At 42.8% G+C, this 24,612-nt stretch overlaps 2 protein-coding genes across 4 annotated transcripts in view; one reads left to right on the plus strand and one right to left on the minus strand.

Moving 5' to 3' along the window:
* The first annotated feature begins 726 nt into the window (after positions 1-726).
* On the plus strand, positions 727-6,165 carry fahd2a (fumarylacetoacetate hydrolase domain containing 2A). Of its 3 annotated transcripts, none has more exons than XM_080433862.1 (8): positions 727-816; positions 1,448-1,710; positions 2,344-2,560; positions 3,565-3,624; positions 3,753-3,915; positions 4,891-4,999; positions 5,218-5,305; positions 5,821-6,165. In XM_080433862.1, the coding sequence occupies exons 2-8, from the start codon at positions 1,448-1,450 to the stop codon at positions 5,881-5,883; spliced, it is 963 nt and encodes a 320-aa protein (XP_080289988.1). In that variant the 5' UTR covers positions 727-816; the 3' UTR covers positions 5,884-6,165. The 3 variants fall into 3 exon arrangements, with proteins under 3 accessions (XP_080289988.1, XP_080289989.1, XP_080289987.1); XM_080433863.1 differs by having other exon boundaries at positions 728-782; XM_080433861.1 differs by having other exon boundaries at positions 732-778.
* Positions 6,166-6,294: 129 nt separating this feature from the next.
* Positions 6,295-24,612, minus strand: part of gpat2 (glycerol-3-phosphate acyltransferase 2, mitochondrial) — a gene marked incomplete at its 5' end in the record, with an annotated part of 40,220 nt that continues 21,902 nt past the window's right edge. Inside the window, 14 exons of the mRNA XM_080433528.1 lie at positions 6,295-7,217; positions 8,175-8,230; positions 8,986-9,054; positions 9,549-9,669; positions 9,902-10,024; positions 10,111-10,188; positions 10,870-11,054; positions 12,430-12,533; positions 12,649-12,809; positions 13,430-13,500; positions 19,917-20,035; positions 21,353-21,435; positions 22,441-22,539; positions 23,539-23,718. Of these exons, the coding sequence (XP_080289654.1) occupies positions 7,101-7,217; positions 8,175-8,230; positions 8,986-9,054; positions 9,549-9,669; positions 9,902-10,024; positions 10,111-10,188; positions 10,870-11,054; positions 12,430-12,533; positions 12,649-12,809; positions 13,430-13,500; positions 19,917-20,035; positions 21,353-21,435; positions 22,441-22,539; positions 23,539-23,718 (1,566 nt within the window). The 3' untranslated portion in view covers positions 6,295-7,100. The remainder of the gene's footprint in view (positions 7,218-8,174; positions 8,231-8,985; positions 9,055-9,548; positions 9,670-9,901; positions 10,025-10,110; positions 10,189-10,869; positions 11,055-12,429; positions 12,534-12,648; positions 12,810-13,429; positions 13,501-19,916; positions 20,036-21,352; positions 21,436-22,440; positions 22,540-23,538; positions 23,719-24,612) is intronic.

Raw genomic sequence — 24,612 nt, forward strand, 5'->3', positions numbered from 1 at the left:
TCACGCCATGTTGTTGGGAATTGTAGTTTTATCAAAACTGCTTCGAACGAGCAAGTACAATCCTGGGAAATAGTTTTCACAAAACGACTTATTTTCATGGTATGCATGGTCATGGATACCAGCCAGACGTGAGCGTTGGCTGCAATTCCTTTCTAGCCATGGCCCATGGATCACACGACGGTCGTCTGTCACGACCGTCATGGATGAACTTCAACCTGGACTTTGCACGTTCTTCATTTACGGCCCGTACATCTATATAAACGTTCAAATTTAAAATATAAAGTGCTTACCCCATAGCCACGGATGTTAAAATGATGTTCGGGTCCACAGAAGTACCCATTTCTTCCGTATTGTTCAATAAAAAACATTTTGATCGGATCGGTGGCCATTTTCTCATAGTTATCACAGTGCAGTACACCTCCCAACCAATGGGTTCGCGAATTTGAAAGCGGATATGTTAATACGGATAAAATGGCCACCGATCGGAATAAAATGCTTTTTTATTGAACAATAAGGAAGATACACGTACTTTTGAGGGTCCGAACAGAATTGTAACATCCACGACCATGGGGTAAGCACTTTATATTTGAAATCTGAACGTTTATGTAGTGTACGGGCCGTTAATGGAGAATGTGCAAACACCAGGTTGAAGTTCATGTTTCAGGGCTGCTCCCTTTCATAACTTTGAAGCCGACCCGAATGCGACCATGAACTACAAACCCAAACCCGGAAGCAGGTTAATGGTTAGTGGTTAGGGGAGTCACGTCCAAAGGGCATGGTAGGTAAGAACACTTCTCACATGATTCTTGATAGCAGGTTAGTGGTCATATTTTGCACTATACAAAATTGCACAAATTAAAAATAATTGTCATAAAACACCTCTAGACGCCAACTGCAGATAGAGGCAGAACGCAGGCAGGCAGTCGTTATTCTTTTTGTTCGTTTTTGTTTTTAACTTTTCTTTCAGAAAATGTGATCTCTTGTCTTCACCAGCAGACCGTTTTCTTATCGTGATCATGAGTCATAAATCATAAGCAAGTATAGGGTAGTTTCAGCTACTGATAATTGCACAAACAAGGTGTCAGATATGACATATATTTGGACACGTACCCTTTCAACAGATTGTGGGCAGTTAACTGACCCATACTGTTTTATATCGAGACCCCAAAGAGAATATGCTCAGATGTAACATAGAAGACCACATTTTACAATTTGTCTTTTTAGTCAAAGGCTACTATGATGTCTAGCTACCTTTATTATTGTATGTCTTTATGAATTGAATACACAGGACCACAATGCCCTATAGGGCTTTCTGTGTTATCCTTTTAACAATCATTGTAAATAGTACCTCTGTACTAATTGCAAACATTGCAAACAGTTAAAGTATTCTATCAATCAATCTTCACCCTCCTTTCTCGCAGTAGTTTGACTCTTTTGTTCTCAACAGATGATACTTCCTCCTCGCTCCTTGTTGATCTTGAGGAGTTTCTCCAGTAAGTTACCAGTAAACCCAGGGAGACGTGGATTGTGCAGTGCAGCAATGCGGTTGGTGCAGTTTCATCATCACGGAGATGAAGGGGGGATAAGAGTGGGAATTGAACAAGGTGAGGGTCTCGGAGTAGTGGACTTGAAGGCTTTTGACCCCTCCATGCCCTCAACCATGAGACAGCTGCTGGAGATGGGTGACAAAGGGCTGGAGGGTGCACACAGGTACAGTATTTAACATGTCAGAATGGTACTGCCACATCAGGCCATACTTCTTAAAAGAAGTACAACAAGTATCATAGTATCACAAAACGTCCCGATGCATTGCATTGTGAGCTTGTAGATCGGCTATTTTAGCTAGTTTCGAACATCTTTTAGAAGAATTAGAAACATTTGAAAACATTACAAAGGGTTTGAAGGTCTGCTCTACATAAGGACTTAAAGGAGGAGTTCACCCCAAAAATGACTTATTTTCTATCAATTGCACACCCTATGAAGCCTTGAATCCATGGATTCTTTTTTGTTTTTGTCGCATTCCTAAGCTAATAATTTGATTCCCGTCTCCTACCGGCTAATGTATCCGGTAGGAGACACAAAGTAGATTATTTGTGTCTCCTACCGGAAATACACACGGTCATCAAATTATTGTTTTAGGAATGCCACAAAAACAAAAATAAATCCATGAAATCAAGGCTTCATGGGGTGTGTAATTGTTAGAAAATAAGTAATTTTTTGGGTGAACTCCTCCTTTAAGGGTTTATTGAACCCCATTCTCAATCCCACCATAGATCTCCATCCTATGTGCGGACAGCACCAATTAACATCTTCCTACATTCTCCTCTGCTCCCCCCCTCCCAGGGCCCTGTCCTCTGGTCAGTGTGTGGTGGCACGGTCAGACATCAAGCTGCTGTCTCCTGTGCTGGCCCCAGAGAAGGTCATATGTGTGGGTATGAACTACCGCGACCACTGCTTGGAACAGAACGCCCCCATCCCCGAAGAACCAATCATCTTCAGCAAGTTCCCCAGTGCCATCACCGGACCGTACTGTGACATCACTCTACCATCAGAGAGCCAGGTGAGGCACAGACATGAAACTAATAATACACGGTCAAATCCTGAGTGTTCATTTAATTCTGACAGTGTGATACTATGATACTTTACCAAATAGACCCATAATGGTCCATTTGGTTCCATTTGTACACCCTCAGTCAGATTAATGTTGCGTTCACACTAGCGGAGACAAAAGCTACAAAACGTCCAAGCATGGCCAGTTACATTGCTGCAGAGTTCCCTGTGCTGTAAATAGCACAGGCAGGGAACTGGTTACCAGCCAGAATGAGTTTTTCTTCCTTTTACGGAACAGAGCATGAATTGTAGGGAGAGTGAAGGGGAGTGGAAATGATGAAAAACATGACTGTTTGACACTCTACTGCATCATTGATGATCATCTGAAAAGAGCTGAAAAGAGTTGAAGCCAGAGTTAATTGTGACAGGCCATACCTGCCAACACTAGGCTGTGAAATGTTTCTGGTGTATCAGCAAATGTTAGAAAGGTTAAGGTTGGGGTGCCCGATAGCGGAGTGGTTGGCATATACGTGTAGGCTCTGATGCCTGACAGTGAGTCCCCAGTTTCACTCCCAGCCATGGTGGACTATTTGCTACATGTCACTCCACTACTCTCTCCTTGTTTCCCGTCTCTCTCCACTGATACTATCAATAAAGCCAGAACATTTTACTTTCAAAAAGTAAGGGGAAGGTCTCAGACCAAGTGGACTGAATTTTTGTTGTATAGTACTTCTTGACTTGGGAACTGTTTCATCCATTTTAACTTGTGTCTTTGAGCAAGCGCAATGACGAGCTACAAAGGCCAGGCAGGGTTGAACTTGTTTGCGTATGCATTGCACATCGGGAGATTAGCGGCAGCAATAACAAATTCGGAGCACAGCAAGAGAAAGGGTTAAAAAGTGAGAATCCTACTAGAATTGTGAGTGTTGTGACAGGTCTACCCCTGCCTATACCTTTAGATGTACAGTATGTTGCAGAGGTTAAGTTGTCAAACTGTGTGCTGTCTGATTGAAGGAGGTGGACTGGGAGGTGGAGCTAGCCTTTGTGATTGGACGAAGGGGTAAACACATCAAGGTGAAGCATCACATCAACCACAGAAATATAGAAAGTAAAATACGACAAACAGGACATTTGAAACCCACAGATAACCCATTCTGACACATTGCCATCTGCCCTAATCTGGGCATCTGAATCTTATTCAGGAGGAAGACGCTCTATCATACGTGGCAGGGTTCACTGTAGCCAATGACGTCAGCGCACGTGATTGGCAAATGAAGCGCAATGGGAAGCAGTGGCTGCTGGGAAAAACATTTGACAGCTTCTGTCCACTCGGCCCTGCCTTAGTGACCACTGATTCTGTGAAAGGTGAGAGGGACAGCAAATGACACCAGCTGACAAATGGGGGAGATATTTTAAAGTTACTGTTGCTGTAAAGGAATTATTAGTTTATTACTATTATACCATTTCAGCACTGTTGGGCAGAAACCTTGTATTTCCAAAACTACTACAGGCAATTACTTCAGGAAATGGAAAAAGCACCTGTGTCCCAATGGGTCCAATGTAGTATTATTTAGACATAAGCTCTTTTTAATCCTTGTCATTGGTTAAATATTTACAAAACCCACATACACTTTAAGTTCCAGTTCAGACAAAGCAATCTCTGATCAACAAATGTTCATGTCAAGTATTTTTCTCACTCAAAAATAAATTACTCATCCATAAAGGAGCTCTATAGTACTGTACCTCAAACTTGGCTCTATATTTGCCTTCATGATCTATTAATTATTACAATATGCCACGCTTGTACTGTAGGCTCAACCCCTCATTAATATGCTAATATGACATGCCCCTGGAATCATGTCGAATTCAAACTTTTTCAGTAGGCTACATTGATTCAATCTAAATATCTGAGTACCAGCAGTGTGTTCTGACTTTTCTCCTCAACTTACCAGCAACACACAAATGCAAAATAGTATAGATCTACAAGCATGTCATGCAAATGTACATGTGCATGTAAAAGGACCGCAATGGAAATCAAATAAGCCATTGAGTTAATAGCGTTTTTATCCTTTTGATAGTGGTGGACCAAAGTATTTTTTTAACATGTTTACATTATCATTAAAGATGTCAAAAAACTAAACTGTGTAGATCAGCTATTTATATTTTTTTGTGTGACATTGTCGTATGATTAAGTATAGAATAGGGCGTTAATTTATGAAAAAGTATGAAACAGATGCAAGGTTTCTGCCTGACAGCAACACTTTGTTTCTCGGATGATCAGTACAGCTAATTTATAGCATTCGTTGAGGACTTTAATGGAACAAATTACTGTGCTTCCAGATCCCCACAACTTGGGCATTCGCTGTTTAGTTAATGGAGACACGGTCCAAAACAGCAGCACTGATCAGATGATCTTCAAGACAGAGGAACTGGTTGCGTGGGTCTCAAAGTAAGTCAAGTTGGTATTCAATCACTGCTCACAGTATCTATACATTTAGATTTAACTTTGTTACAGAGCATAGCTTCTGTGACTGAGGACTTCGCCATTTATGCCTGTTTGTCTCCTGTTAGATTTGTGACTATAACTGTGTCCTGTGTTAGATTCATGACCGTAACTCTGATTGTCTCCCGTTAGATTTGTGATCTTAACTCAGTTTCCTCTGATAGATTTGTGACCTTAACTCCAGGTGATGTTTTCCTCACGGGCACCCCTCCAGGTGTGGGTGTGTTCAGAAATCCTCCCGTCTTTCTCAAGGTGAGGATGATCAGACCTTTTGTTTTAGAACTAGATGCATTGATCAGACATTTTATAACCCGTTCATCATGATGAACATGAGACTTGAACCGGGAACACATGACACCTTCATATGCGTTTCCGGTTCAAATCTGCTGCCGAGACAATCAAACGAATCAATGGGGAAATCAACCGTAACAGTAAACGGGTATGCCACCTTCTGGAAACCCGGGACTAAGGTTATGCACAGAGCCTATAACCCTGCCAATGCAAGGTACCAAAACTTGATCACGCTGATTGGCACGTCGTCAACACAATATCCCTTGCAATGCTGGGCAAGCTGGCAATAGGGTTTTTATATAGTACTGTAATAAAGTTGTATGGTAATAAAGTACAAAATGGTAAATGCCCATCACAACATACAGTATCTGAACCCAAACAGACAGCTTGAAATAGTGTAATGCATTACCCAGTAGTCAAAAACATAAATTAAATTTCCTTGACTATATTTGATGATCATTTCACCCTTGTTTCAGAGAGGCGACGTGGTGGAGTGTCAGATAGACCAGCTTGGATCTATACTGAACAAAGTGGTCTAACACGTGACAAGAGAGTGAACCCTGCTCCCTTCCATCAAGTCACCGTGGACTGATTGCTAACTAAGATCCCTCTAGCCAAATGAATTTCTTTACTGGTTTATAAGTTTACTGATAGCCTCTTGAAAAAAGGACCATCACAGACATTTAATCATGTCAGTGAAAATCTATTGCAGATGTTATAATGGGTTGCTTTTATGTTTGTGTGCTGGGATGTAAGCTAGAAGTGAAGTATTTGTAATATTGTATGAACTCATTGAATGAGTCCTCCGGGCTTTCACGAACCACCTTCATTCATTTGGCCATCAGATCTGCATCTCTTAAAAGTATCCAACTACACTGGCCAGCCACCCACTACTGTTACTGTGATTGAAAATGGGATAAACTCTGCAAGTGTATGGATTTTTGCCTTATTTTATAATAAAAATTATATTAGATTGTCAAATGTGTATAGATATGAATGTTTTTTAAATTGTACAAAGTTACAAACTTTTCCTTGTATACTTAATATTTGGCTTGCAGAAGAAAAAGTATAACGTCTTACTTTTAAAGACTTACGGTATCTTGCTGCCTTGGAGGAACTTTGGACCCCAACTGTGTCCATCTTGGCTGTAATTCAAGCACAGCTCATTGCTCATAATTCATCGACCTGCTATCCTACCTCAGGGCCTAAAGCATTTGTCTATGCTAATTAGCTTTTTAAAATTGACCTTAATAAGATGACTACCTTGGATAAATTCCACCACTGAAGGACCCATTGCATATAATAGTCAGACATACACAAGAATATTTTAACATTTTTATCCATGTAAGCCTCTGGATCTAAAACAAAGTCAGCGATGAAGGCAACCACATCACATATCACACCCAATTGTCACAGTATTGTTAAACTGTTTTGGATCATAACAAAAAAAGAATTGTGTGTTTGCATCACAACCAATAAAAAAGGAACATTCTCGACCAAGGAAATGCTATACTTTGCAATTCTCTAAAACCAACACAGGGTGGCACTAGTGCTTCAAACATACTAAAAACCTAAACACTAATGCCTCAAAAAATAAAAGTCAACCTGAACAGATTCTGAAAAGGAAAAACAACATGCAACATGACAACTAAATATACATAGAGACTGCTGCTGAATGCTATTAACACAAAATTATAATGGTCAACAGGAAATACAAGTTTTAAAGGCACGGATTTTTTCCTTCTCTCAACACATGTCAGTCGTAGATATATTGTGAGATGAAGCAATGCAGTTTCTTTTGGTTGTCTGCCAGCTGGAAGCAGGGGCTGACTGCCAGGAACACGCCGTTTCTTTGCTGCTCCTCCACAATGACCTGCGGACACAGACACACATGTAATATAAATAGGAGGACACATTGATATGATGTCAACAAGGCTAAAACAACTAAGAACTTACAACAGACAATACAGCACTGTTAAAATGAAAGAAAGTAAGTAGAAAACTGTTAATTGACAGTAGTGGTTCTCACATTGGGGACTTGGGAGTGAGACTCTTAACTTGAGATCATCCCATCATCTTTTGCCTTTGTTGGCTGTATAAAAACTGCAAGCAGCTTTCCCTAATTCCCTTCTGACATGTGGAACTCCTAAAGCCCGGGAGCCTCGAGCACAAACATCGATTGATGTAAAATGGTATAGAGAAGGGAGATAATGCGACAGCCCGTATATGAAGCGGCTAAATATAGTGAAGCCTGCTCTATTTTTGCAGGGAATGATTGCCAAACCACAGAGTGCTACTGTATACAGTGCAGAGGGTGAACTGAATGAGTGCCAAACTGTCTCCAGTGACTTATAAAGTGCTGCAGCACCCATGCATGGAGTATTGATCTACTTGAACAAGAAGAAGAAGAAGAAAAACAAAGTGTTGCAATAGTAGCAATCGTGGGCTTTAGTTGATAAGACTTGTGCCATTGCTCTCTAGATTCACCTTTGATCTTAACACTTCTGCCAACAAACTGGCCAGACCAGAACCAGTGGGCCTGGGTCGGCTTAATTTATTGCCTGATAACTCCAAATTGGATGGGGATGGAGTATCAAGATACTTTTAATTAAAACATATTACATTGAGGAAGTAGTAATTATTGTCAATTACAGGCTTTAGTTGGGTTTGGGCTCACAAAAGCTTGGTACACCTGGGGTCTGGTTGGTGCCTGAATAGAAACTATGAACTGAGGCTGAAATTCTCCAGCTAACGCGGTGCTCCAATTCTGTTCAGAGTCAGAGCTACATTTAGACACACAAAAAACAACACACAGGCGGCTGTCACTTACCCCCAAGTCTATTAGCGTTCTCACTGCAGTGCGTGCCACTTCCTCGGAGCAGCTCTCTATGAAATGTGGCACAAAGACTCGCATACATCAAAACCACAGACAGCTTTTCAATATGCTTTTTAAACACCACCTCCAGATAATACTAAAGCCATTACCAGTCTGATGGATGGCATTTTATGCAGCGTAATACTGAAGAGCGTGGTTCCTCTTTGCCTTATTACATATGGCTCTTTTCCACCACAAGAATTAAGCAAACTGCACTGTGCTGTGTATCATATTTTCTGGATTTGTTTCCATGAAAGGTTCTCAGAACCTAATTTACCTGCTCAGAAGGTGGTACTAACCCTGAGTGCAGGGAACCCAGAACTTAAAATTGTTCAAAAATAGGCAATCTACAAGCTCACAATGTGTTACGATGCGACGCATCTTGAGCTTGTAGATTGTCTATTGTCTATTTTCATCCCTGAAGGAGGAGCCCTTCAGGGATGGTTCCGGTTATAATGGAAACTCTTCAAAAAGCGATCAGAGAACTTCAAAGGTTCTATAAAGTTTCAGGTTATGGAAGGTTCTGGGTTACCCTTCGTAGTCGAATAGAGCCATTACAGAGGAAGGCAGTGTGAGATTTGAAGTGTGGGAGTATACAGTGGGTCTGTTCCTGTCTCTGGTGATAGTTGGCAGAACTTGGCACGCACATGGACTGAACCAGTAGGAAGAGGCATAATGAAAAGCTTTTACATTTAGGCCATTAAGAACATAAGAAAAGCGTGTGTGTGTGGGAGAGACTTGGTGGGATGCCGACAATAGCACTCACCATAGTGCCATCTGTCCTTATGCGCCATGTTGCACAGATGCGAGTGTATTTGAGCAACACAGACAGCCTCTGTATGAAGAAAAGCATTGTTCAGTTCAACCAAAAAAAAGAAAAATTTACCTGGCAAATGGAGCCAGTTACTCCATTCCAAAGGGAAATGGGTATTGCATGCTTGGTCTACCATGACATGTAACTGGTACCTCAAGTTAATAATATATCTATAATGGTCGATCTATAATGGTCTAGCAGTATAGTCTTATAGACTAGTGGTCATTAATAATCATGAAAGGTGGTTGAGCTGAAACAAAATGGGAAAATGGCTTGGATGGAGAGATCACAAGTATCAAGGACACAGGAGGACACAAATACATATTCATTATGAGTTCATATAGGGCACAAGCTGTTTTAATACTCTCAACAGTAATGTCTCCCATCTACAAAATTGACACTAATTTAACTGATCTTTTTACTCTAGAAACAATGAATACAGTATATTTTACTGAGTATATATTGTACATGTATAGCACTTATTCCCTAGGCTGTAGATGCACGCACACACACACCTGGCAGAGGAGTACGGAGGAGGTCCAGTCCCTGTGTGGCCAAGCGCAGTGCCCTCAGATGCCCAGATAGCAAACTACAGAGGAAGAGGAGCATCTCTGGACACTGGGATGGCTGGCTCAACTAGAGGGACAAAAACAATGTCAGGAGGTTGACGGGAGGAGGGGGTTTGATGAGATAAAGCTGGATGCACTGAGAACGACAGAGAAATACGGACTGGAAGTCAGGATGATTTACAGTACACGTCGGTCAACTGTACAAAGACAGGAGATTACATGTGGGACTAAGGCTGTGAGTTTAGATTGTGTGTGTGTGTGTGTGTGTGTGTGTGTGTGTGTGTGTGTCTCTTCTGTACCTTGTAGAAACGTGACTCTCCATCCTCAGAGTCAGACTCATCATGGTACGGGTCATCAGAGGTGCTCCAGGACAGGGTGCCCAGTTTCTTGTAGGCATCACAGGCAGGAGCATCCCTGAGAACCTGGCCACACCATACACGAGAAAAAAAAGTTAGGGTAGGGAGGTTATATGAAAGTGTTACGGGCGTGCGTTGGTGTGCGCTTTTACCTCCTCCATGATCAGGACGCCACAGCGTACCAGGCTGTCCACTGCCTCCACAGCAAAACCGTTCGCAGATCGACAAGGCTGGAGAGGAGAGAGAGAGAGAGAGCGAGAGCGAGAGAGACAATGAGAGAGCTATTGGGTGAGCTCAGTTCTACTTCTAAATGCTTAATGCTCTGATTCGCCTCGGGGACAACAGGGAGTTAGCGAGGCCAAATAGCTTTGACGCATCACACATCTGAGAATTGCTGAGGGAGGACAGCTGCCAGACAGCATTAAATGTGTAGCGGAGATGTTGGTTAAAATGAGAGGAGGAGAGATAGCAGGCCGCAGGGCCAGAGGTAAGAAAGGTATTAGCCGGTGAGAAATTGGAAGCTAGACGCGGCTGCAAGGAATAAAAGACTCGACGAATGGAGAAGAAGGCAGCAGTGAGCAAAGGGGGCAAGGAATAGTATTTATGGCTTGGATTAAGAGCCCTTGATGTCAGATGGAACACACTTGCGCTCTTTCTCACACACACACACACACACACACACACACACACACACACACACACACACACACACACACACACACACACACACACACACACACACACACACACACACACACACACACCTCACTGTCTGAGTTAGAAGCGGCGGTGCAAGATGAATGGTTGTTCGGCTCCATTAAATGTCCACTGAATAAGATACGCTGGATGGACTCTGGTGTGTGCGCGCGCGTGTACGTGCATGTTTATGTGTGATGTGAATTGATGCTCACCGGCATAAAGCCCGGAGGCAAGAGGTGGCAGAGCTGCAGGGCTCGCTCAGTTAGCTCCGTCTGACACAGAGCCACATCAAACTCCGCGTCAGCTTTGGCCTCGTCACCACTCGCCTCAGCACTCCTCACCCCGCTGCCGATGCCACTGCCAGCCACGTCACACAGCATTGCTGACACCGAGCACGCTGGGAACACACGCATAAGCTGGTTAATCATTTAGTTGGATAATGGTGCAGAAACACATCACTTAGACAGGCCTTTTCGACAATGCAATTATCATGTCTAAGGATTATTTCTATAGACTCTGCCCTTAAGACAGAGCAAGGTACATTGACAAATGGAGCATTGTAGGGATAAAAATGTGTCTTCTGGCCTCAAGTAGCCTATGTAGGCCTGCATACCAGCATGGACTTAGACTAGATGTATGGGTGAAATGGGCAAAGCAGCATGTTAATAAACACAAAATACAGATAATTAAAATGCTACTAGACAGCTTATATCACTTCTTATCCACTGAATCAGAGTCAACTTTATTGTCACATCACAGGTTTACAGATTTAAAGCAGTGGTTAACAGTCGTTTTTATGCAAGCTCCAGTGTTAGTTGTTTTTACTAGCTAATGTATCTAACCATAATCCACTGCCCAAGAATATTACCCAAAAATGCCAATAAATCATTAAAACTGTTGTCCTAGCCTGGTTATCTGACTGAAGCTAGAGAAGCAGTCCACTCAATGAGTGGGCGGCTGGAGCCAGGCCTCCTTTTGTCTCACATTTCATGGCCTGAATGCACCTTTTCCTCCTCATTGTGGCGGTTAAATGAATCTCACAGGAGAATTTTTAAGAAAAACTACTCATGCATTACAGCATACTGTAGTTTTGCTGAATTGGGATAATTGAAGGGTTAACAGGGCCAAGGGACTAGAGAAGTTTCTAGGAAGTTTTCCAAATTAATTGTTCAAAATCTTGTTTGGTTTAGTTCCTCTCTATGCACTTTCTTTATGTACGTTATGTACATCAGTGTAATTTTGTAACACTTCTTCTTACATTCACTGCAATGAAATATCACTCTTATAATATGAACCGCTTTCTAATAATCAGCATCAGCCCAGAAGAAACATGTTTGGTCGACCCATATTGGATAATACAATCCCAGTCCGTCATACACAGACTGGGGTGAATCGAGGATCTACCAGCTAGCAAAGCATCACAGTGACTGCATATCCAATGGGAGATTGGCTTCATAGTGCTGTTGATTACTTTTTCTCTTTGCTGTCAATAGCAAGCATGCTCTGCTGAGTATTCCCAACAGTGCTGAGACCTCAGCATATTGCTCAGGCTGTCGAGTGCTAATGGAAAGAAATATTTCTTACAACCAAAGAGTTGTCACATCAAAAAACAAGCCTTTATTAGTCTGACTGTCAGCGAAAGTAGCTCTGACCAGCGCTTCCTCACACGCGTCAGTTTGAGCTGCCAGCTAAAAACAGCACAGTACAACTCAGGAGGGGAGTGGGCATTGAGGCTCAGATACAAAATGTTCAAGACATGGGTGGTCACTTACCGCCAACAGCCTCCAATATGAAGGTGTGTGTGAGAATGTGGGTATGTTGAGAGAGACTCAAGGTGGCAGAGAGGGAAGGGCGAAGGATGATGAATGGGTCTTTTCTAGGAGTGTTGGAGGAAAACAGGGTTAGCAATGAGGAGGTTATGTTTGGTTGGCATCTCTGAACAGTCCCCCCCCCCCCCCCTACAGTTTTGCCTTCATAAGCTGAAGACCAACCTGGAGGGTATGCCTGCGATGATGAGGTGAGGGGTCAGGAGGCGAAGAGAATGGTAGACCACCTCCACCAAACTACCCCCGAACCCCACATCCATATCCCTCAACAGGACCTCCTCTATCAGCCAGACCACATCACGGCAGAGGGCAGATAGATACACACCCTGGAGAACAAGGATGAGTGATGGAGGAGGGAGAACATTTCACTCAAAATGTAAAAAAACAAACATTGAAAACTAAACAAGCAAAATAATAAAAACAATGTCACTGACAGGTTATATCCAATTTATTTTCTACATGTTGAAAGCAAACAACTGAAGAAAAAACCAAAATTGTCAATATAAATGCTTTTGAGGGGGTAATCAGCATGCATTATTGAAACTAATACGGGAATATAATACCTGTAGAGGGATGAGAAAAAGTAATAACCAAAGAAGTGATACAGAAAATAAGTGGCGATAACACGGCAGGCGTAGATTAGATGAAGATGAGAGAGCATAGCTCAGGAAAACACTGACGCATGCTGACACAATATGGAAACCATTTTGTTTTTATGGGCCGACTGGAGTATTTATGGGTGCTTTGTTTATGCTGAAGTGCTTATTGAGGGAACAACAAGAATCTCTGACATTACCATGTGTGCCATCACCATCTGATTATGTACCCACTGCACGAGCGCACGCACACACACACACACACACACACACACACACACACACACACACACACACACACACACACACACACACACACACACACACACACACACACACAGTACACATACCTTGCGGTGTTTGTGCAGCAGAAGACCAGACATCACACTGGTGGACATCACAGCCATGCAGGAAGTTGTGGCTACACAAAGCGTGAACAAAGCAGAAACAAACGGCAAACGTCTCATCAAGATAGATACCTTTATTGATCCCGCAGGGGAAATTCAGGCAACAGAGACAGCACAGCAGTAAAAGTTACAGATACAGGGCTTAGAGGTACAGTACGTACAGAAGAATAACATCAGAATAAAGACACCCTCAAACAAACATTAATACAAGTACACAGACGAGAAGCCACTGTCAATAAATAATACGTATACATATGTATACACTCTATACAATCATCCTGCCTGATGCAGAACAAGAGAGTAGCAAGCCTATAGTTCAGTCAGACAACTCTTAGATTGGATTAGAATATATATTTATTAGCAATATATATTTGCAAGCTTGAGCATGGTATAGAAACAAGAGGAAGCATAGTTTGGCGTCAGGCCTCTGAATCCATTCATTCCCTGTAAGGATAACATTTTAATGAATGTTACATGCCAATTAGCATTTACAGGGAATGAATTAAACCCCCAAGGGGATCTAGAAACAGAGCCTACAGGTGGATGCCGGGGAGGCGGGTGGGATGACTTCATGGGCAGCAGCAGGTAAGCAGCGGTAGCAGGATCTCAGCAACAGCAGCAGCAGTAGCGACACACGTCAGCTCAGCAAGACAGGGCAGCCAGAGTGAGCAGGTAACAACGCAGTACCTATAACCACCCGATCAGGAGGAAAGTGCATGTGACTAGTCACCTGATCGGTTGCCCCAATCCCTTGAGTTGCCTGGCCTGAACTAGCTCCGTAAACTGCGCCTCATTTCAGTCAGACAACTCTTAGATTGGATTAGAATATATATTTATTAGCAATATATATTTGCAAGCTTGAGCATGGTATAGAAACAAGAGGAAGCATAGTTTGGCGTCAGGCCTCTGAATCCATTCATTCCCTGTAAGGATAACATTTTAATGAATGTTACATGCCAATTAGCATTTACAGGGAATGAATTAAACCCCCAAAACAGCAAGAACCCCCAAAACGGCTTGGGAGCACAGGGCCTGACGCCAGACCAACCATCTGTGAGAATGGTGGAGCTCCATGACTTGTTTCTTACTAACATGATAGTGTTCCTCACATTTAATTTTTTAAGTTTTAACTTAAACAAATGCAGCATGCAACCATGTGTTCAACAAGCCTGATGAATCCAGGTACCTGTTGATCCTGAAACCAGGAGTCCTAGACGGTATCCTAACACTACAGTGTCCACTGCTGTACCGCACCACGAGTAGGATTCGAAAAGGACATTCTATATTCATTTCTTTTTCAAAGAAATCTGCTATATATATATATATATATATATCGTATATATATAAATGAGGTCATCCTATGATGAATGATAACTATTGTTTATCATCCATAATAAATAAAGTGTACTGACTATGTGTGTAAAGACGTGCTATCTTTACTTAACATCTGAATCAGTACCCAACGATACCTGAGCAGCAATTACTAATAGACTGAGCTTGATATGATTAGCCTGACTACGTAGCCATAGAAAAACTTTTTAGCGCTATAGGAATAAACCAACATTTTTTTTTTAGCACCATGACATCACCACTAAACTAAATCCCCAGCAATCCACCCGAGTTGTAATTAAAGCGTCAATAATACGCATGCAGCATTTATTGAATTAGCGATAGAACAGCGTGAGCACTCATACTCATGAGCTTTTAGCCTGCAGAATGTAATCCTTAACCAATATCTACGTAAGCTCCTGAGGACCATTGCCCCCGAGATTTAAGAAAAGCATAGACAAGCAGCGCTGTAGATGTAGCTGCATCAATACGGAGGTTGGAGAAAGCCCACAGCTTGAGCCGATCTCTCGCAGCTTGCAGAGAACCAGTTCAAGTTTAGGCCTACAGATGGAGAGACAAACACAATGTTATTGCAATTCTGGATTAGCCCGGCCATCCTATGACCAGTTTAACCCATTTTGGGTTCATGTTGCCATTTACCGTATAGCAACATGCATTTGTATTTTTTTTTTTTTTTTGAATAACTATTTGAAATTTTCCAGAACTTAGTCAAAATTTAGAAGGCGATTTTAGAATCGGCCTCGGTCTAAATTGGTTAAGCGCCCTGTGGCGCATATTAGCAATTAGCCTCATAGCAGTTGATGCAGAAAGAATACGGTATACAACTTAAATTATAGCTTGCAGAGCTTGACGCAGATTGTTAGACATGTGAATAATATTAACTAACGCCGATATCCCTCTCCATCCATAGCCTAATAGATTTAGCACGAAATGCCATCTGTTGCAAGTCTGGATCGGCCCAATAGAGCCAGACGCCAGAGGTTGGCAGAATTGATTTAGCAGAGTTTAGCAGCAAGGCTAGGCAGCTCAGTAGATGATGCAGCATAGGTGCCGAGAAGACATTGAGAAGCCCACATCTCAAGCACAGTAGATGATGCAGCATAGTGCTGAGAACATTGAGAAGCCCACATCTCAAGCAGCTCTCTCACGCTGCCTTGAGAGCTCACAGTGCCGCCAAGAGCGTAGGTAGCTCAACCTGGAATCTAGAACCAGAAGCAGAATTATTCTTGCAATTACCATGATGAGCCACCCTGGACGAGATGACGCCGTTATAGACCGCTGGGACAGGAATTTACTTCCTGAAGCCACTCACACATCCACGGTGAAGCGTGCGTGCTTCACTGTGGATGAGTGGGGACGCATGCTGCACATCAATGCACGAGTGTGGCCTCAATCCTGACACAGTCAGTCGCACACCGCAAGCTGCTGGTTGCACTGCAACACTCGTCACCAGTGATGAACACACCGTGATGTGGTGCTAAATATGCCGTGAGCATCCCACTCTGGCGGATACCGCAGCGCCTCTTATACGGGGACAAATACTTCCAGTCACCCAGCTTTTGATAAGCATGAGACAAGCAAAGCCCATCAACATAGTGTAACTATTGATAACAGGAGCAGCCAGGATCGGAGTCCCTCTTTTATCCGTCCTGCGAGATATGTCGCGGCGAAATATATATATTTTATTTAATCGATGCGCACCAGCCAATCATGGACAATGACTGATATCTTGACTCTACTGAAGCCCCACTATCTATCCTGTTGCAATAACTTTACTTCTGTAATCTTGATGCTCATAACATGACAACATCACTTGGCAGCCAACTTTTTTATATACCATGTACCTCCCACGTGGAAGCAAGCATGCAGTGTTTAGCTTGTGCTACGACGATCCAGAGCTATCTACATAAGTAAGCATGCTGAGTTTAGCTTGTGCTACAACCAATTTGATAGCTTTACGCATGGGAAGCAAAACATGCTGTGTTTAGCTTGTGCTACCAACAATCCAAGCTTCCACATGAGAAGCAAACATGCTGAATTAGCTTTTGCTACGAACAATCCAAGCTTCCGCGTGGGAAGCAAACCATGCTATGCTAGCCTGTGTTACAAACAATCCAGAGCTATCCACGTAGCGAGCCTGCTGAGATAGCTTGTGCTAAGACAATTCGAGCTTCCACGTGGGAAGCAAACCATGCTATGCTAGCCTGTGCTACAAACAATCCAGAGCTATCCACGTAGCGAGCCTGCTGAGATAGCTTGTGCTAAGACAATTCGAGCTTCCAAGTGGGAAGCAAACCATGCTATGCTAGCCTGTGCTACAAACAATCCAGAGCTATCCACGTAGCAAGGCATGCTGAGATAGCTTGTGCTAACAATTCGGCCTCCACGTTGGCAAAACATGCTGTGCTAGCCTGTGCTACAACACTCTAATCTTCCACATAGAAGCAAACATGCTGAGCTAGCCTGTGCTACAAACAATCTAAAGCTTCCACATAAGCAAACATGCTGTGCTAACCTGTGCTACGACAATCTAAAGCTTCCACAAAGAAGCAAACGTACTGTGTTAGCCTGTGCTACAACGTCTCTACCATCTCTTATCCAAGTGTATGCAGCAAAATGAGAATCCCTTTAGCTCATCCTGATCCTTAACAAGTGTAATTTAGCAATACAAGAGCATAACAACGATAGAATGCTACCAATAACGTCTAATCTGCACTGCAAGTTCATTTGTTTATTTCATCGTAATATGAACGGCCTACTTCACCTCCACCACATATTAGAGCAATTGAACTGCTACATGAATTGACAACGTCTGGTGCCATTTTCCTACTCTGCAAATAGATGCCAGACATAGCTACACGAGAGATAAACTATAGCCACCATCAGCACCATAAATAAAATTAACGCGATATAATGCCAGTCTGCACAACTACAGACTGCTTTAAGCATAGAATGATCTATGCACATCCTTACAACATGCTCGCAGCCTTCTGATAAAGATACTGCTAAATGATGATTGGAATCCGAATGGACCCGTAACCTATGATATTTAACACCAACTAGACTTGCACATTTATTAATCCTACGCTGTGATACTTAGTATTATTGCTGTTTAACACGTATTTGCAAGTCACAAGCAAGTTCATAACGTATAATAATTTTATCAATATAATGCTTTAGTTGCTGTGGCTTACTGAGATTACTTAACATCTTATGCCATCCAGCCTGATTGAAATTTATTTTACCACGCAGACTACATAAAATAATAAATATAGCTTATGCCACGATTGGCACGTGAATAAAATCTCTGCCTGTATCATAACCACTGATCTGACGCCGGAGGCTTGAGCAGAGACTACAATTCCCAGGTTACACCAGAAAAGTCAACCAATCATAGAGTCAGACAGCATGACTACGGAACAAAACGTATCCCTTTATCCCATAACGTAATAGTTCATCCGTTCCAGCCCTACGCCAAAACAGAACCTCCTATAGATAACTGCTAAATCAATTTCAATGAATTCTAGCAGCATTAACAACTACTTCTTGAACGCTACTCACAAGTTAGCTTCCCATCTCTCCTTCGCATGGGTAGAGAAGTGTTCGGTCATCAACTATAAGCCTCAAACAACATCCGGTGGACGATCTCTTCAGAATAAGAGTACCATCTAAAGCCACTGAACTAACCATGATACATTAAACTATAAATTAAGCAAGATGCAGCCAGCTGAGCATATCCGTGTTTTAACCAGTACATAAAGATATTAATCTGAACATTAGAGCCAGAACAAGCAAAGCAAATCACAAAGTGAAGCCATGCCCTCTCTCTACCAAGCAGTAGCACTTACCAGCCATATCAGTGCGCACAGATCGGTGACGTCATCTCTTGAGAGAGAAGTAAACAACCAGGTCTAGAAACCCAATCTTGAGATAAAGTGAACTACTTTGAACAAATGCACGCTAAACTGGGGACCATAACAGAACCCCAAGCCCATCGTTGCTTACGATAAGAAAACATAGCAACTTAAGCAACACTGTTGGTGAATTACCGTCAACCCAGTGCCATAGAGAGAGTTCTGACACTAGCGTCGACTCCCATTGTAAGAATGGAATGCGGAAGTGCTCCGTCTAACTCAATGAGGCAGTCCCATTGTTTGGAACTATAGCCCGGAATGCGGAAGTGCTCCGTCTAACTCAATGTTTGGAACTACAGCCCAAGGAGCCCGTTTTGCGGCGGAATCAAGCGTGTCGTTACTCTATTTCTACACTCTAGTTGACCATACTGATATCGATCAATGACGAACGCTACTGCTTTTGAGCTGAGCGTTTAGCAAGAGATTTAGCCATAATTTAATTTAGTTTTTTACTTAAGTAAGAAAGTAATACCACGATTAGAACCAGTAGCACGCAGCTGAGTAGCTATGATTACAACCATCAACCAAGGAACAACGACGCCGTATGACCACCTACATGAACAATATGAGACTATTCATGGTCAGCAGCATACGTAGGTACCCAGCTGTTTTTGGACTACCAGAGTCGATCTCTTTGGCCGGGGGAACCCGGGATGCCCCCAGGGGGAGGGACGCGATCCCGGTGTCCGGAGGAGGAGGACATGGTGAGGAGTACGAACGACCAGAAGATGAGTTTATATGACTTCATGGGCAGCAGCAGGTAAGCAGCGGTAGCAGGATCTCAGCAACAGCAGCAGCAGTAGCGACACACGTCAGCTCAGCAAGACAGGGCAGCCAGAGTGAGCAGGTAACAACGCAGTACCTATAACCACCCGATCAGGAGGAAAGTGCATGTGACTAGTCACCTGATCGGTTGCCCCAATCCCTTGAGTTGCCTGGCCTGAACTAGCTCCGTAAACTGCGCCTCATTTATGACATCAGCACAAACCACAGGTAACGTTACAGATGACAACAGAGTGTATGTTATAATAGTCACAGAGCGCCGCAATGCTACAGAGTCACAGAAAGTAAATTGCCGTTGCCATATTCGTGCATCGTTATACATTCTGAACAAGCAAGGGAAGAAGAATTTGTGATTCAGCTGATGTACGTAATCCCAGACTTACAGTAGATGAGGTGGAGGATGAGGGCGATGCCGAGGTCACGCTCCGATTGGACGAGTTCTGGTGCACAGCGAGGGGGCAGTAACCACGATGTCAGCCTCTGACCGAAAATGGAATCGGTGCTTTAATGAAGCAGATAAACCAAGTGGGAGGACAAAGCACAATTAGGAGAATAATGGGCTCATTCCCACCCTCTCTTTTATAATTTAGCAACTGTACCATCCATGAAGGACAGCTAGGCCTGATCATTAAGATTTAGCTGTCATGCCGTTGGAAATGTATTGTAGGTAACTGTCATTCATCTTCAGTGGACGTTTGCTGCATGACTCAGTGACAGTAACGAAACCTAGATTGTTTCTACACTAAGTTATTTTGCTTAAGTTTGTACCCGAGTTCTTGGAGTTCAATATTTTTCATATAGTCCAGTTTGGTTTCGCATTGCAGCAATTCAAGTGCAGCATTTGCTGAGAGCCCATTAAGTATCATTATTAGAGCCAAGTGGATGACTAAGACCATATTTCTGTGGAAACAATGTGATGTGCAGGTTTCAAACAGGAAACACTCTAGAGAGAGCACTTTGGGTGTTGAAGGAGCTCATTATCAGCTTCAGTTATAAATGGAAATGTGCAAAACACATCGGTCTGTGGTCTATCACAGGTAGAGCTAAAATTATACTGCATGTACGTGAACTATTATTTATGCACCGTCAATGTGTCTGTATGTGAGAAAGAAAGGGTGTGAGAAAAAAAAAATTAAATGTAAAGAAAGGGCCCAGTTAGGTGCGTGTGTGGGCCTCTTTGAGTATTCTGATAAAATATCTTAATTAGGCAGGTCCTTGTGCAGATGTGTCATCTATTTTCAGTGGAATCAGCTCCCCCTCTACCCTGCTGAATGTGTCATCATCGAAAGAAACAAAACAAGCCTCAAAAGAAGAACCTATGTAGGCTGACACAAAGGGAGCCAGTGAATGTGGCACGGACACAATGAGCACGTCTTTTCATAATGTAGGCCAGGCACAAAGCACTTAATGGCTCATGCGTGGGTAACGGTCCCAGCTAACAACTCCACTGTCGTTCTCTTCCTGTCCATCACCCACTGTCATTTCCTTTGAGCTTCCCACTCTTGCGGCGGAATTCCAGCTTGAAACGCAGTGCATAAGCCTAGTGGAGATTGACAGCTTGGGAAGATGTTTCCTGTTGGATTATCTGTTTCACTGGCACTGACTGTGTAATGTCACTGCTAATTGGACCGAGTCTAAGAGGATGGGAACGCTCAGATTTATCAGGGACATGTTGCATCGATTGAAAGTTTAAGCTGTTAAGTTCATCAACAAAGTTAAGGCAAAAGTAACTTTCACAGATTTTGATGATAAAACACAATCCAATGCCTGCACGCCTAATCCCACTTTGAAAGGTTGACACACACACACAGTTTACTACCTGTTGGTGAGGATGACAGGTAGCAACAGGTCCTGTAGAGGGCGCCATCTATCCACTCTGCACCGTCCTGTCTCACATATCTCCTGCACACACGCGCGCACACACACACACACACACACACACACACACACACACACACACACACACACACACACACACACACACACACACACACACACACACACACACACACACACACACACACACACACACACACACACACACACACACACACACACACACACACACACACACAATGTAGAATAGATCATATCTAAGTATGGCCACAAGCGGCAAATAATGAGGTCTAAGCACAGAATTGAAGAAATGGAAAAAAAAACAATGTTGTTGTTCACAGTGAGATTTGAACTACTCCCTTGTACATCGTACAAGGGAGTATTATCACAAAATGAAATAAATTAATGGTTTGGAAATCTGATGCATGTTACAGCTCTGTAATCCTAATACCCAAGAATATCTTCTGCCACTAAATTAGAATTGACAGAAGCCTTGAAAGAACAAATCTTGGCATAAACAAATCTTTCATGCTTTCAAGGTCCATAATAAAATATCTGCCATCATCCGCAAGATAACCTGATTGGTTTAATGCAGTGCAACGTCTGAGTTGCTTGGACCCTTAATAATATATGATATCTGCAAGTCAGGGAATATTGAAGCTCCAATAAGCAAAGGTGGTGTTTTAATGTGTCTATGAAAAGTTTCACTGAATCAGGTTAACACGCTGGACTAGTTAGAATTTACACTTTCTTGCCTCTACTGAGGTTAATTGGTTATCAATGCCACAGTCCACTCCCATCTACTGACACTGTCCATTAACGCTAATCTGAAGTTAAACCTGCGTAACCCTTAATTCTCCAGTAACTCCAATCTTTTTCTGTGGAAAAGGCAATTACTGAACTCCAGCCTTTACATTAAAAGATCTTTCCTAAACATTGTAGGTAAAAGGCTGATTTACTGGGTGCAGTTAAATAGGCCACATCAATCTAGGGGCTTTAATCTGTGTGTGTATAACGAGTCGTTAAACGATTAAGAGGTGCTTAATATTCTGCTTTAGTTCCGTGGTGCACCTTGAGAGAGAAAGGCTGGGCGAAGTGGAGCCTCACGCTCCCCCTCCATCCTCCACACAGAGCAGAATATAGGGTCCGCAAAGCAGAGCTCAGGCCAATCTGTGGACAAATGGAACATGCGCGCGCACACACACCGACACACACACCGACACACCCACACCCACACACACACACACATAGATATCAGAGTGTTAAACGAGTCACCCGTAGTGATCATATCATAATAAGGCCCTGCCTTTAGGAAGTACATTACAGCAGCAATATCACTAATGAGCTGCATCTGCGATGAGCAGGAAGATAAAAGAGGTAGCGAGTGGCGTGCATGCTGCCTGTGTCTGTGTGCAACATGGTGTGTGCTGCTACTGCCGTGTGTCAGCAGCAGTGTGCAAAATGGAGAGGAGCGGGTATTATTATGGCAATTAACCCAAAGCAACACCCACTCTTCAATAACCCGCAGAAAATGTACACAGGGGGCTATTGGCAATCACCATCATCTTACAAATTAGAAAGCATGCCTAATGTTATCAGCCAACTCTGGCTTGGAGGGCACAATTCAATTCTCAATGCTGTATTTCTTTGCCCAGGCATTTTTAATTGTGATATATTCTGCGTGAAAATTTCTTCATTACTCCCCAAGGACATTAAAGGAGTAGCTCACTCAAAACATGACTTATTTTCTATCAATTACACACCCCATGAATCCTTGAATTCATGGAGATATTTTTTTTGTTTTTGTCACATTCTTGAGCCAATGATTTTTCACATTTAAAGTTTTTTTATTCAGCATATAGGGTAGGGTGTTCTTAGACAGGGCAAAATATACAGTACATATGCTTCTTTTTTCTTTTACGTAAGAAACCGGTGGAAACCAGCGGAGTCTCCTACTGAGTCTCCAATTGGCTCAGGAATGCGACAAAAACAAAAATAGATCCATGAATTCAAGGCTTCATGGGGTGTGTAATAGATAGAAAATAAGTCTTTTTTTAGTGAACTACTCCTTTAAGGTTATAAATGGCTCCTTTTAAGAGGTGGGTGTGCATTCTGTGTTCTTTGCAAGAGTGATTACATTAGTGTATGTGTATTAGTGTGTACACACACCTGAAAGTTAGCTTTCGGTACACGGTCGTATGCGATGCCCACGGGGACCAGAGAGACGTCAGACACAGCTCCCTCTGTGATTATTTGGCTGATGAGCGCCAGCCACTGGCCACCTCGACCTGACTGCCGCGACACACCCATGCTCAACGCCTGGCCTTCACGGAGCAGCTCGCACACCAGCTGAGGACAAATGAATACAGATGTGAACAAAACAGCTGATTTGTACATCTGCTTAATATGCATTATAGACTGCTGTGACTACACGTTACCATCTTGTGGATATAACGTCACTGCCCGAACACAAATCACTGGTATTATTAACAGAAGTTAAACCTAGTGGTATTTGGCCGCGTATTGCAAGACCTCAATGTGTGTTATGTGCAGTCCACACGATGGTCACATATTTCACCATAACACCGCCATTTTGGAGGATAGAGGCGGCGAGGAGGCAGAAATTTGAGCATTGGGATCTGACCCTAGTTTTCGTGTCTTGTCAACACTGTCTTGTCAACACACACAGGATTTTGCAGAGCAGGACGTGGGAGGAGTGGAGTTACAATAGAGGACAGGGACGATAAAGAGGACCGGTGAAGGGACACTTCCAAAGATCCAGAGATACTTCCTTGGCCTCAAGTACTGTTTTCCTCTTTATTGAGAAAATTCAATTACTATTGAACAGTAGCTGAGCAGGCCTACACTCAATAAACAATAAAGGTCTATTAACAGTGAAATACAGCCAATAAACAACCTGCTTTCTCACGCAGAGCCAATGTGCTTACTCACATAAATGGCCACTGGAAAGGAAAGAGGGAGAGAGAGAGAGGGGGGGGAGAGAGAGAGAGAGAGAAAGTGTGAGAGAGAGAGAGAGAGAGAGAGAGTGAGAGAGAAAGGTCTCGCCTCACACATAAACAACGTGCTTACACTCCACCAGGGCTACGGTGCCTCAGATTAATGTCAGCGAGGGCTATTTTATTGAGCTGTATGGCATGATATTGATCTTAATAAAGCCAGTAACTCGCTAAATGAAAAGTACTTTATTTGCCAAACAGAGTACAACGTGCATGAAAGAACCCT

This window comes from Gymnoscopelus braueri (assembly GCF_963280865.1).
Source record: "Gymnoscopelus braueri genome assembly, chromosome: 7".
Taxonomy (NCBI): domain Eukaryota; kingdom Metazoa; phylum Chordata; class Actinopteri; order Myctophiformes; family Myctophidae; genus Gymnoscopelus; species Gymnoscopelus braueri.

Coding starts and splice junctions, on each gene's coding strand:
- fahd2a (XM_080433861.1), top strand. Junction 3,625..3,752: donor GAAGGGGTAAACACATCAAG/GTGAAGCATCAC, acceptor AATCTTATTCAG/GAGGAAGACGCTCTATCATA. Junction 5,000..5,217: donor CTGGTTGCGTGGGTCTCAAA/GTAAGTCAAGTT, acceptor TTCCTCTGATAG/ATTTGTGACCTTAACTCCAG.